At 38.0% G+C, this 13,797-nt stretch overlaps 1 protein-coding gene across 1 annotated transcript; it reads left to right on the top strand.

Annotated features, from left to right (window-relative positions):
• Positions 1-2,124: 2,124 nt before the first annotated feature.
• Positions 2,125-4,584, top strand: ankrd66 (ankyrin repeat domain 66; the record flags this gene model as incomplete). Its single annotated transcript, XM_079261646.1, has 4 exons — positions 2,125-2,263; positions 3,278-3,506; positions 3,616-3,727; positions 4,579-4,584. 4 exons carry the CDS (start codon positions 2,125-2,127, stop codon positions 4,582-4,584), a joined length of 486 nt encoding a protein of 161 aa, XP_079117772.1.
• Between the last annotated feature and the right edge of the window lie 9,213 nt (positions 4,585-13,797).

The following is a 13,797-nucleotide window of genomic DNA, read 5'->3' on the forward strand; positions in this document are numbered from 1 at the left end:
TACTTGCAATGATGGGGAAAAAAATATTTAGAAAATTCTGCAGACCACATGTGTTTAAGAAAAGTAGATATCTTGTTTTGTCAGAACTTAATCTCCGTTTCATTGACAGAGACCCATGTTGCAACATTTCTGTACAACCAACTTCCTTGAATCATGGGGGATAAAGTTCATACAATCTATTTTGCTTGAGTTGAGACATGAGACTACCTGTTGATCCTGTCCTTAATGCATAAATCTGCAGAATTCAGTCAGTCATTTTGTTTAACAAAGCTTTATTTTAAAAAGCAATGCAACTCCAGCTGAAATGTTCAAAACAATGACATGAAAGAACTAATTATGTGAAACTGCATAATTATCTAAGTACATGTAACATTCATGAAGGGATTGCAGCAAAAATGTCTCCATGAATTCCACAGCAATATTTTTGCCCCACTTTTAACAGATTTAAAGGTATTTTCATGCTGTTTTCTGTTCATAAAACAGCTGTTCAGGAGATCATCTAACAATCAGATAATTGGTGTTTGATTCACAACTGTATATGTCAAATCATGCATGGGCAAGATACCTTGGTCTAAACTGGATGCATTCACTCGCCTGTATGTTCGATCTGTGTGTGTGTGTGTGTGTGTGTGTGTGTGTGTGTGTGTGTGTGTGTGTGTGTGTGTGTGTGTGTGTGTGTGTGTGTGTGTGTGTGTGTGTGTGTGTGAGAAGGGGCGATGTGGTTTGTGGTGCAACAGCACTTTAGTGATGAGTTTAAAAAAAAAAAAAGCTTGTTATGAATGGCTATTTATAGAGGGACAATTCTGTCATGTTTTGCAAAAATAAAATTGTATTATTTTGAAAACAAAAGATTAAACCAACTCCAAATGGTGTATGTTTTTTTTTTTTTTAAAAAACAACTCAGGTCAATGACTGGAAAAGTGTATCTCATTACAAACTGTTGGGTTGCTATCTCATCACTTTGCTAAAATAGTTTTTCTATTTTTAAAATAAGTCATTTATGTTTACTCATGGTTCCAGATATATGCAGCTGTGGTATTTGTTCCAGTTTTACTGTGGTGTCTCCTCCAGAAGGAAAAATTAAAGTGAGGCCTTTGAGTTACTGTGACAGCACCCTTTAGGATAAGCAATGGCTTACCTGTAGTGTAGACATTGCTGCACAAGAAGCCACTTGCAGATGAACAATGGAGAACTGTGCCCAGTATTCGAAGTAATTTATGTATTATGCCCATCTTTTTGAAAAGATGCCAGTAATTCTGTCACGCTGGATCTTTTTAAAGCAGCACGGCTGAGCTTTGGCATACAGTATTTTTTTAGACTGTTGTGCCCCTTAGTGAAGGCTCATTTAACATCAGCCTTGCATCCTGTCTCTTCTTTGAGCTCTCTCTGTCTCGTAAAACTCAATTTTAGGTTGACTCTTGGTTTATTTCTTTCTTTCACTTTTTCTTACTATCCCTCATTCTTGCTGATAAGTCCTCCTGAGTTTCTTTGTTGAATCAGCCATGGTCCACATCCAAAATGGCAAGTGTGGAATCCAGCTGATGGTGTGTAATGTGTTGCCGTTGAGTATAACGCTGGAACAGAGTTTTCAGTGGGATTTTTCAGCCTAACGATAGTATAGGGCAAAAAACAGTCCCTGGATTTTGCATAATTATTCTATCTTACGAACAGCTCTCTGCACCTTGAACATGAGGGCATTTATGATAGAATTTTGTTTATATATTACAGCTCAGCATTCAATGCTGTCCTCTCAGACAGACTGGCTGATCCAGTCTATCACCACCAGACACCATGGTAGTACTGGAGGAGAAACCAGTGATCACCCTAAAATCAAGCAGCCCAAAACAACCAACTTACATTGTCACGGACCTTTTTGAACTTTTCACTTGGTAATACCGATTATTAATGTAAATATTTAGTTTGTTTTTCTAAACTTTATTTCCATTAAGTCACATATGATGTAATACTCTAACAGGTTTTAGTCAAGGATCTGGTAAGGACAGCATATAGCTTAATGGACTGCTTGGACCAGCAGCGGGCAGCACTGCAGTTCCCAGACTCCAGTAAAACCTCAAAACAGTGCTGTGTTGATGTCTGCTGTTGCTAGGCAACGGCAGAACCGAAATGACAGAGCTGCACCAAGCAGCAGCTGCAGGAGATTATGATCATGTTAAAGAGATCCTGAAGCAGCAGAAATGCAGCCCAAATCAGAGAGACATCGACTGGAGCTACAAGACTCCTCTTCACTGGGCAGCGGCTAAAGGTTGGTAAGGAAGGAAGAATTTAACAAACTCATGTCCCACATAAAACTGCATGTATTTCATGTCTCTTAGTCTCAGGTTACGCCTGCCCCATCTCTGCTTTGCTGAGCAACAGTCAGAAAATCATATTCCGGACTTGACCTGAGGTTATATTAGATGAATAAGTTCACTAATTCTACTGTGTAGTTTCTAATAAAACTGCGGTATTTGTGGTTTGAGCAGTAGTCATTCAATTTAACTATTTATATTGTTGATAAACTTTGGAGAGACTTGGTTTAGTATTTCCATCCTTTAATAATCACTCACACAAGTGTGCACAACAGTGATAAACAGGCTAGATCCTGAACTATTTAAAACACGAAACAGCATTTTGTGTGAGAACGTATTAGAATAACTTGTCATAAATATTACATAAAGTCAAAATCACTTTATTCTGAGATAATCACTATCTTCTTGTATATTTTTTCTTTCAAAACAATGAGTTTGTTTTTATCAAATTTTAATGCCCCAAGTGTGAACTTTTATACAATGCAGGTAAACATTAAAGTGTCTGTAGTCCTCTGACAAGTTAAATGTAAAATTTAGCTCATTAGCACACAGGCCAGTTGTCACATATTTGAAATATAAGCACTGAGACAGTGTACTGATAACATATCAGGCTAGGTTGCATCGTCATTAGCTAGTTCCATGTTTTATGTTTGCAGATACATCAAATAGACCCACAATTCTTGCACGTCAGACAGGTAAGTATATGTGTTGGTACTGAAACTTTAAGTATGAGTTATGTCATTAAGAAGATGGTGTTATGTGTAATAGAAAATTGACAATGCATTGTGCTGACTTATTATTGGAGCAGAAAAGTGTGCAGAGCGGTACTGCCCATTGCTGCATCACTGCTTGTAACAATTTAACAGAATTTACTATTACCATAGAAATGTATGACAAACATTTCATACAAAAGGCTGCAACGTTCTTGAAATCCTGTTTCAAATCAGCCTTTGATGCCTTTTCCACAGGTCATACAGAAACAGTCAGGATCCTCATTGAGCATGGAGCCAGACCTTGTCTGAAGACAGAGCACGGATGGACTCCTGCCCACTTTGCTGCGGAGTCGGGTCAGCTGGCTGTGCTGCAGCTCCTGCACTCCCTCCATGCACCGATAGACAAGGAGGACTTCTGTGGAGACAAACCAGCAAGGATAGCCGAAATATACGGCCACAAACACTGTGCATTATTCCTTAAAAAGTAGAGCATAAAGCCTCCCATTTGTCCGTTTGAATCACTTTATTATTCACAAAAACTTAAATATGCCTTTATACATGAAATCTAAATTCCCATGTTTTGTTTATTGCAGAGCAGAGACTGAATGTCATGCCTACCGGAAGACAGCAGCCAAAGAAGGGATTACACTGGATGACACAGATGAAGAATGGGCAGAACGAGGCAAAGAAAATGAGGAAAACAGGGTTTCAAAAAAACAACACTTAAATGTTGGCTTAAAATAATTAAATACAATAAAGCTTGCATAAAATTTAGCTCATTGTGGCAGATAGGTTGCATTTTCATAGTGCAGTTAGTAAAATAAGTACCGTTGAATTCACATTTGCAATCTGTATTTTATCTCATGTAACCCATTAAGACCTGTGGAACAGCAAGTTGAGCTAATGAGCGCGCCTCCAGTCATCATGCATGAAAGCATCATAAAGAAGGAACATTGGTTACAAGAAAAAGTCTTAATCATCCCTCATTTCCTATTATTTTCCTTTCCATGGAGCCAGACTGTCTTGTGATATTTGAAGTGGTCTTGAACACAAATTCTCTAGACCAGGGGTGTCCAGCTCCAGTCATTGAGGGCCTCAATCATACAGGTTTTCCATGCATCCCTGCTCCAACACGCCTGACTCAAATTAAACAGTCATTTTGCAGAACTTCATAGACTACTGAATCCATTCAATGTAAGCCAGGTGTGTTGGAACAGAGACACATCAAAAACCTACAGGACAGTTGCACTTGAGGACCATCTTTGGACACCAGTCCTCTGGACTTTCTAACACTCCTCAAGCAAGGCTGCTTTTTTTTTTTTTTTAAAAAAAGAAAAAGAAATCAGTCTAGGCATTTTAGCAGACCTCATTATATGTATCCTCATATCACAGTCCATATAACAAGGAACCACTTTAATAGCAGTCTGTCACAAAAACATGTTATTCTCCTGATTATGTAGCTACATCTATAGATGATATTTCAAAATGACGGGACAAGGGGCAGCTCTAAATCCATCTCCAGCACATCAACAGCATCTAAATGTGATGTTCTTCAGAAATGAGGCAAAATTCCAGCCAAGACTTGATGCAGGGTCTGAGATATGCATCTGGACCTGTTTATCCATCCACTCTTCACTAAAGCTTCATCAGAAATAGTATCTGTGGAAGGAGAGCTTTCAAGCTGTTTTAAAGAAAAGTTAAACTAGGAGAAAAGACTTAGTTACTCCAAATGGCACAAGAACTGGACTCCACCTAAGAGCCCAGATCTCAACATTAGTGAAGCAATGTGGGGTAATCTTCATAGAGAAGAGAACATGCAGCCAACATCCAAAAGAGTTTCTGGTGAATTATCATTGGAGACAAGTTAAATTTAAAGAAAGCTTGACTGGAAAGGTGTGTTGAACAACACCAAATATTGACTTTCAAGCTCATTAGATTTGTCCAAGCTTTGCTTTCGCTTTATAAACTGCATTTCTACACTTATTTTTTCTAGGATTGCATATGTCTACAGTTGGTAAAATTACTGTACAATAACTTTTAATTTTTTTTTTTTTTTTTTTTTACAGATAATTAACTAAACATAAAGAAACACCTGCATCAAAGAGCAAATGCAGCTCATTACTTATGACTTCACATATGCAGTGTGGTTTGTTGAGCTCATACAAGCTGAAGAGGATTTTACTTCTTCCATGTTGTTTCTAACTTTGTGGTGCTGGTGCTTTCGCTGCTGGATGCTGGAGCCTGAAGATCAGAGGAGGGTAGAATTGTGATACAAGTACATCATAGCAGTAGTTTCCATAACAGTCAATCCAGATGTTCAGCACTTACTTTTATCTTGAAGCGATTCATCAGCGCCTCCCGAGTCTGTGAAAGTAAGAGAAGACTTTAATTTGACGCCATGCTCCCTAATGTTTGTCATCACAAAATATGAACTGGATCTAAGCTGGGATTTAAATGTATGACTTTGTTCTTGTGTAAGACCAACTATCTAGATTATTTCAGTTGTATCTCACTGCCTTACCCTTTGGTCAGTCACACATGTGGTCAACAAAATGAAGAAACCCTGGAGATGAAAGATAAGAGCTTATGAGACAAAAAGAAATCCTTTTTTTTCCCAGAAGCTTATATTATTAATAGTGAGGGTACCTGGAATGCATTCAGCAGGTCAAAGATGTAATTGACTGCCATTCCTTCAGGCCCTGCAGTGAGATCGATAGCCAACACAGCAAATCCAAAAACCCAGGTCACACCGAAGATTGGAGTCAGAAAAATAACTGACCTCAAAACAGTTATGGCAGCTGCTTTTTCTTTTTCAGCTGATGTCTCTGCATTACTATGGTGGTCCAAAAGCTTCATGATTACCACAAGCATGGAGAAAAGGTTGACAAAAACAATTATACCCACTGGAATGATAAAGGTGAAGAAGGTGCCCTTCATTAGTCCATCGTAAACCAGCCAGCAGGTGTCTTTTGAGTAGTATGAGCCTGCACTTCCAGCTTCGGTGGCAAGAAATGTGACGAACACAATCAGCAAAGGACAAACGTAGCCCACAATCATGGAGAAGCGCAGGTAGCTTTTCTTGCTCATTTTATGGAACAAGAAAACTGCTTGATGGAGAAGTGTGGTGCTCAGACACAACATCCAAAAGAACATGGACAGGTAACAGAAATGTTTCACCACAGCAAAGGTTTTGCACCAGATATCTTCAGTTTTGTCGGGTTCAGGGGACGCCAGGAAACAGCAGTTTCCAACCAGCAAACACAGAGAAATGTTAACATGGGCGGTATGGCGTAAATACAAAGTGTTTGACTTGACTACGTCATTCCAGACAATTATTTGTATGAAGAGGCAGAAAACAAGTGAAATGACTGATACGGAAAGGCCAATGTTGGTCACCAGTGTTAATCCAGGGACTTTTATGGGATGTTTCGACATTAGAATTGAAAACGAGGACAAATGGTTGCAGACGCACTGTCCCTCCTTATAAGGACCCCCCCACTCACATCCCCTTGATGTCCAGTCATTGGTTTCGTTGTCCCATGAGACACATTTTAATTCAACATTGCGAGGCCGTGACTTGTTCAGATGGAAATTGATTGTAATCTCATCCAGTGTATTATTCTTTGTGACTGTCACAACAATGCTGTTGGGCTCCTGCTGACTTCTGTTTGTGGGCAAATAACCTTCCATATGTTTGAACCCAGTTGTTTTCACTCTGTCATTGTCTTCATTTTTCAAAGTGACAGTGACATTGAAAACAGAGATATTACACTGTTTAGAAACACACGTGTCCACCTCGAGATTTTCCTTCGTAATTTTTTCAGTTATGTTTGCATTTTCAATCAATTCCTCAAGTGAGATCAGGTACTTCGACGGCAATGAAGAGTTGTTTTCGAGAGTCGGGGCAGTCCATATATTTTCAAGAGACTTGTTCAGCAGGTTGCTGGATGAGTGCAGCATGTTCTGAAAAGAGAAATGAAGCACATTATTCCAAATTTAAATTTGAGTTTGTTGCTTTTTCAAATTTGATTGTTTGAAAAGAGGCTTTTCATATTATATCAGGGTTTGTTTTAGGACTTTCTAAGGAGCGCAGTTAATGAAACTCCACTTAGATGCTTTAATAAGACCATCAGTCAACACAGTCTGCTGGTTTTTCATCTAAAAAGGTTTTGTTGTGGAGATAAGTGATATATTGTTATTTTCTAGAACTTATTCAGGCTGTGCAACAATAACAAATATGACTGATTGTAAACTCACTCAATAAGATGATAAAAAAATAAAACTTTGACTTTTATTATTTTCCTATGGTTTGTTACTTAAAAAAAAAATCAGCAATAATGTTTTCAGTTTCATGATTTTCATTTCCTTAAATCAGTTAACAATGAAAAATAATAATAAATAATGACTAAAGATATTATGATACTCACATTTATTGTTGTGTTGCTTTGTATTGTTGTTTCTTTCAGGGTGTGGAATACTTCTATAGATACATTTATACTGGCTGGAGAGTCTACATCCTTTGTTTTAGTGACCTTTTCCAAGTGATGAAATACATTTGCAACATTTTCCTCCAGTTCACCAAGTCCAATGTTGGCAATCTGTAAGAACAATAAAGATAATCATTGCTAAAACTGGCATCTTCTGCCACTGATTTAACCAAAAGGATGAGACTAACTCTTAAATATTAAACACTAAATTATCTTTTCTGTTGTAGTAAACTGTTCAAACAACTAAAAGTAGTTTTGTAGCATATAGAAATAAAAGTTGACCTACTTTTGCACTTTCCAGTACGCTGTACAGTTGAAAGGACACACATGACGACTGCTCCGTTTGCCAAACGCCTTCTGAACTGAAAGGATTCATTGAATAATCAGACTCTTGCTGAAGATTTACATTTTATTTTCTGTTTGTTTTTGTCTTAAAAAATAGCGAGCCGTTTAATTTTCTTTGTTGTTTTCTAAAGTCCATTAAAGCCAGTTCACATTTTGAAGATCAAAATAACCAACATGTCAGTCTTACTTGCATGTTCTTGTCCTCTGTCCGCTCTTGTCTTTGCAGGTCAGCGCAACCGTTTGATCAGCTTTGGTGTTTCCCCAGTCACCCTCTTTTGCACAGTATTTATCATTAGCATAAGCTAGCAAAAGATGAGTTATACGAAAGTCAACAAGTGCAAGTCAAAACTTAAAGATGTTTCATAGATTATATAACTACATTTGTCCAAAATCACTTCATTCTTGATAGAATCTGTCTTCTGAATCAGTGGTAGTCTTATCCCCAGCTATCAGGCTCCTCTTTTAGGAACTAGCTCCCACTATGGGTTCAGGAGGCAGACTCTCTCTCTACCTTTAAGATCAAGCTGAAGACCTTCCTTTTTAACAAATCTTATAGTTAGGAGATGAACATCTTCTGACTTGGAGTCTGTATGTACAGGGTACTCCGGCTTCCAAAGTGCTCAGAGAGGATATAGGATGCAAGATGGATGCCAAATTAACCTTCGCAAAGTGTGGCAAAGTGTGAAAAGCGGTCAAAGTTTAGCAGTCCTAATTTAATGTCATAGTTTTCATTTTTATCTACCTCGTTTAGTCTGTGTTATGATTAACTTGTTTTTCTCACAAATTTGGTCACAAAAATGGAGTGATGTTGGACATGGTTATTTCCTTACTGATACCTACCATATATGATATTGATGTCAACTGATTTCATTGCACTCTGACCGCACTTGTTTTTAAAGTTGCACGTTACTGGAAATACAGTGTTTGGTTTTTGACAACTAACAACTTTTTCAGCTGTGTAAGTCAGGTTGTCACCTGCAAGAGTCACATCACATCGTAAAGCCATGCTTGTATGAGGATTCCTTCAAATCAAATGAAAATTAATAGACAGAGCTCACCTTCAGGCTGCATACCACTGACATCCCCGGTCCATGTTACAATATACTTTTCACTGCTGTTCTTTATCTGGCATTTCACCTTTACCTTGTATACAGGAGAACTTGTTTCACAAAGTGGATATCCCGGCTCTGTAAAGGCCTCGATTTGTGGCAGGAGGCATACATCCATTGTGCCATTGGCTTTGTGATATATGGTAGTGTTCCCCAACTTCTGAGTGAAGACACATCTATACTCTCCTGGAAAAAGAAGAAATTAAATTCATTACATGCTTAATGTATTTTGTCAAACTGTGAAATCTTTTCTATCATTCTTCTCTTTTCTTCTGTTGGCAAAGAAAAGGAAACCTTCTTCACATTTTTTCCTGCCCCTTTGTGTTTCTGGCCACTAGAGGGCAACAGAAACAAGCTGTAAAAGCACAGCAGAGATGAAAAGTCTTCTTTTCATCTGCAACACTAAATTTGGACAAAATATTCTCGTTTCCACAAAATTTTGTTGAGCTGTGCACGTTTGCTCAGAGAGATGGGCATGGTTTTATTCAAAATGCTCCAATATAAGAATAACATAAGTAAGAGCCATCAAAATCCAAACATTACTTGTGTTAAAGTCTTGTTAGCAATATTTTCTTATATATATTATATAATTTCCTTATTTTATTTCCTATTATACAGAAAAATGACCAAAAATAATGGGGAAAGTAACATATGCTCATTTTTATGTTTTAAGGGCCAGGTGTTGGAGATAAATGCTGTGGCTGAAACTAACATACCTTCCCAGAGCTCATCTACTTTTGAGAGTTTGACTGTGTACGTTAGGTCTTGTGATGTTAGTTTTGCAATTATGCCATTTGTGATCTTAAATTCTTGGGCTGTTCTTTTCAGATACCAGTCTGGTTCGACTCCCAGGTCATCCTTTGTCCTGCACTCGATTGTGGTTTCAGTGTGGTAAGGCACAGAGCCATTTGGCATACTAACAACGACAATGCCTGAGAAAGTAAACAAAGACAACAAGAAAGTTCAATCCAGAAGGTATGAAATGTGGATGTCTTTTACGAGAGATGGTGAAACGTCTGTGTAATCTCATCCTATTTGACATCCCAGCACTGTTGGATATAATTACCTGCTGTCTCCAGATTAAGTGAGGTGTTCAGGTTGTTGGTCAGGTTTTCTGATCTAATTTTGAGGTCTTCTATTGTAACGTTGTTTGCAATTGTCATTTCAAAATATGCAATGATGCTTCCAATGCTTAAATGAAAAAAAAAAAAAGGTTAATTGTAACTTTTGAATGTAGTAGTAAATGCTGTGTTTATTCATAAATACATCAGTGACAGCGATACCTGAATCCTGTTATTTTCAAGGTGTCAAATCCTCGTAAAAAGCTGAATTGTGTTTTCATCTGAAAAGACAACAATTAAGTTGATTGCATTACTGTTGAGCTCTGAAGTTTACTGACTCAAACATGCAGTCATTTCTTTCTTCTTGTTGTTCTTTATTTGTACCTTTTCAAACAAGCCATCATGACATTTCTTATAATTCTGTGAATCTTTGTCTTGCAGACAATCCTTATACTGTAGCCCCTCAAAAGACATTGAACCGTTGATAGTGACTGTTAAGGATGAAGAAGACAATGTTTAATACATACATAGATATATATATATAGATAGATAGTAGGTAAGAAAATACCTGTGTTGTTTGAAATACACATATGAGCAGAGTTTTCCTGGAAGGTGCATAATGTGCCATTACTGCAAGACAGAGACTTCATAGTTTTTTCACTCCATCTGTAGCCTGGGCTGCATTCACACTCTTTTGGAGTTGCTTCATTCTTACACACTAAACAATACAACCAAAAAAACATTATTTCACACAGTAATTGCTTTGTTTCAGCAAAAATCGCAATAATTTTGTGGATGAATAATGTGATTACTTGTTGTAATTTTAAAGTCTTCGATCTTCAAGTCAGGAATATCAAATACAGAAGTGTCAGGCATGAACTCCAGCACACTTTTATCTATTATCATTTTGGCATAATGCATTTGTGTTGAGTCTGAAAGACACAAAAGAAACTTAAATGCATTTAACAATCTTTAGCTAAATTTAATGTGTCCATGTGCACACTCATACAATTAAATTTACCTTCAGCAACAGCCTGCAACAGCGACAACAGCAAAAAAAATTCTGTTTAATGTCATTTCATGTTTAAATTTAGAAATTTTAAGCTCTTTTGTAGGATCATGACAAACCTGGCAGATGTTTGCACACAGGATGTAAAGAAATACAAAGGTCCACATCATGTTCCTGAAAGGAAAAAACGTGAAAACTAATTTTATATTTGATAAAAGAGCCATTAAGCTGTTAGTGAGTGCAGATGTTCCTCTGAGAGGCTGCGTATGGTAGACTGCAAACATCTTATTTCTCTTTTTGTGACCATACTGATACCCATTTTTAAAAACTTTGATTCAGAGCATGTTTTCTTATTTGTAGGACTGAGTCGCTTTAAAACTGCAGGTGTCCAAATCTGAGACCATGGTCCTCAGCCAGAATAGGGTGGATTGCCCTCTCCGGGTTGGGAGTCAGGTCCTGCCTCAAGTGTAGGGGTTTAAATATGTCTGGGTCTTGTTCACGAGTGAGGGAACGATGGAGCGTGACATTGACAAGCAGATCGGTGCGGCATCTGCAGTAATGCGGACTCTGCGCCTGTCTGTCGTGGTGAAGAAGGAGCTGAGCCAGAAGGCAAAGCTCTCTATTTACCAGTCAATCTACGTTCCTACCCTCACCTATGGTTATGAGCTGTGGGTCATGACCAAAAGAACGAGATCTCGTATACAGGCGGCTGAAATGAGTTTCCTAGTGAGGAGCTCGGTCATTCGGGAGGGGCTCAGAGTAGAGCCGCTGCTCCTTCACATCAAGAGGAGCCAGTTGAGTTGGCTCGGGCATCTGGTCAGGATGCCTCCTGGACGCCTCCCTGGTGAGGTTTTCCGGGCACATCCCTGCAGGAAGAGACCCTGGAGTAGACCCACAACGTGCTGGAGGGATTATATTTCTTGGCTGGTCTGGGAACGCCTTGGGATCCCCCCTGCAGAGTTGGCAAATGTGGCTGGGAGAGGGAAGTCTGGGCTCCCCTGCTTAGGCTGCTGCCCCCGCGACCCGACCCCGGATAAGCGGCAGAAGATGGATGGATGGGTGTCCAAAGCATGTCCTCTCAATTTTTTTTCTTAAAATAATAATTCTATATCTTTAGAGGTAGAAGAAAAAAGGCTTTAAGATGTAAAATAAAATGTCTTCCGTCTTACTTCTCCCATTATTTTACATTAATAGCAAATACTGTAATTAAGTATTAATATTGAATCTTTGCCCTAAAAAAAAACTTCTCTGCTACACAATCAGATGTGTTTACATTGGATAAAAACGGTCTGTATATTTACATTTATGAAAGGTTGATCTGAATACCTAAAAGAAAGCAATAAAAAAAATCCTGACTGTCATTTGAGTTTTTAATACAAGACTTTTTTGTTCTGCTTTGATATTTCTTAAACATCCAGTGCTACATAAATCTGGTTATCTTTAATTATCCATTTAATTTTAACACACTTTGAATCAATTCTCCTTTTTTTATTATTATTATTGCATGCACTTAACATGATTTGGAGCAAATATTAGGACTTACTGTATCTATGTATCTATGATCCGAAAGACTCGAGAGGTGAAAAATGAAGAAAGGTCTGATTACCCTCTTTTCCTGGAAGTGCATCAGTAACCATTCACTGCAAAATTACAAAGACCCTCTGAGCCAAATGTCCGCATCACAAATAAGGTAGACTGACTGACAGGCAGGATACAAAGGGCGTCATTTGATATTAATTTGACTGTCAAAACTTCAGACTGCCTGCATAACCAAATCCTTTATGTGTGGCTTGTAGGTTGTGTGACAAGACATTTCCATGTTCATATTTCAGTTTTTAAAATGTACATGTAGCTATTGTACAGTTAAATAAATAAAGAACCTTAAAGTATGAGACATCTTTAATATGCGTGACAGACCACTCGTTAATGATGTAGTTTAAATTTTAAAGGAACATTGAGCCACTGGGTGGTCTGCCATCTACGGTCCCCTGATCAGGGCCCGATTAAAACTGCCAGTTTGTTGCCACCTCTGTGGGGAAAACCGATGCAGCAGACGCCTGAACAAACATCTCTTTGTGAGGAGGTGAAGTTGAAAACAGGTTTTACTGTCAAATGTAAATAGAACAGCAAAAGTAGATGATGTGAAAATATGTCACATTCACTGTCATTTAAGGATCAGACAAAAACAAGATCAAATTGAACTTGTTTTGCTTTATAGTTTTAAAACAGCATGCAGCATGTTTGCAAAATGGTGCGGAGGACTTTTTTGTTTTTTAAACAAATGATTTGAAATTAGTTTTAGACGCAGTTTGTCTCATATTAGTGAAACTTGTTTTTACATCAGAGAAGTTCTGCCGCTTTGAAATGCTCATTTTATAATATGATACTGACCTGTTGCTAGGTAACCTCACAGGTTGCAAAATGCTGATAGTTGTTGAGTCATTATTGACTTTCCTCCAGATGATAAATCTTTTAGTGCTTTCATGCTGTAGAGGAACAAATAACACAAACACACAGCTGATTCACATGTTGCTTTTTAATTGTGCAGCATTTTGCCCACATAGTGTTCAAGAGGGATGAACACGTCTTGATCTCAACAACCAAAATCCTCTCAGGGATGCTCAGTTCACGTCCAACTGTCCGACAAACCAGTTTACCATTTAAACTAAGTAAATTTGAGATGTTCAATCTTCAGGTTACTACAACTTATTCCATGATTTTATTTTTTTGTCTCTCACATTGAACAAAGAAAAAACTAAAGAAA

The sequence above is a fragment of the Telmatherina bonti genome (assembly GCF_933228915.1).
Source record: "Telmatherina bonti genome assembly, chromosome: 22".
NCBI classification, from domain to species: domain Eukaryota; kingdom Metazoa; phylum Chordata; class Actinopteri; order Atheriniformes; family Telmatherinidae; genus Telmatherina; species Telmatherina bonti.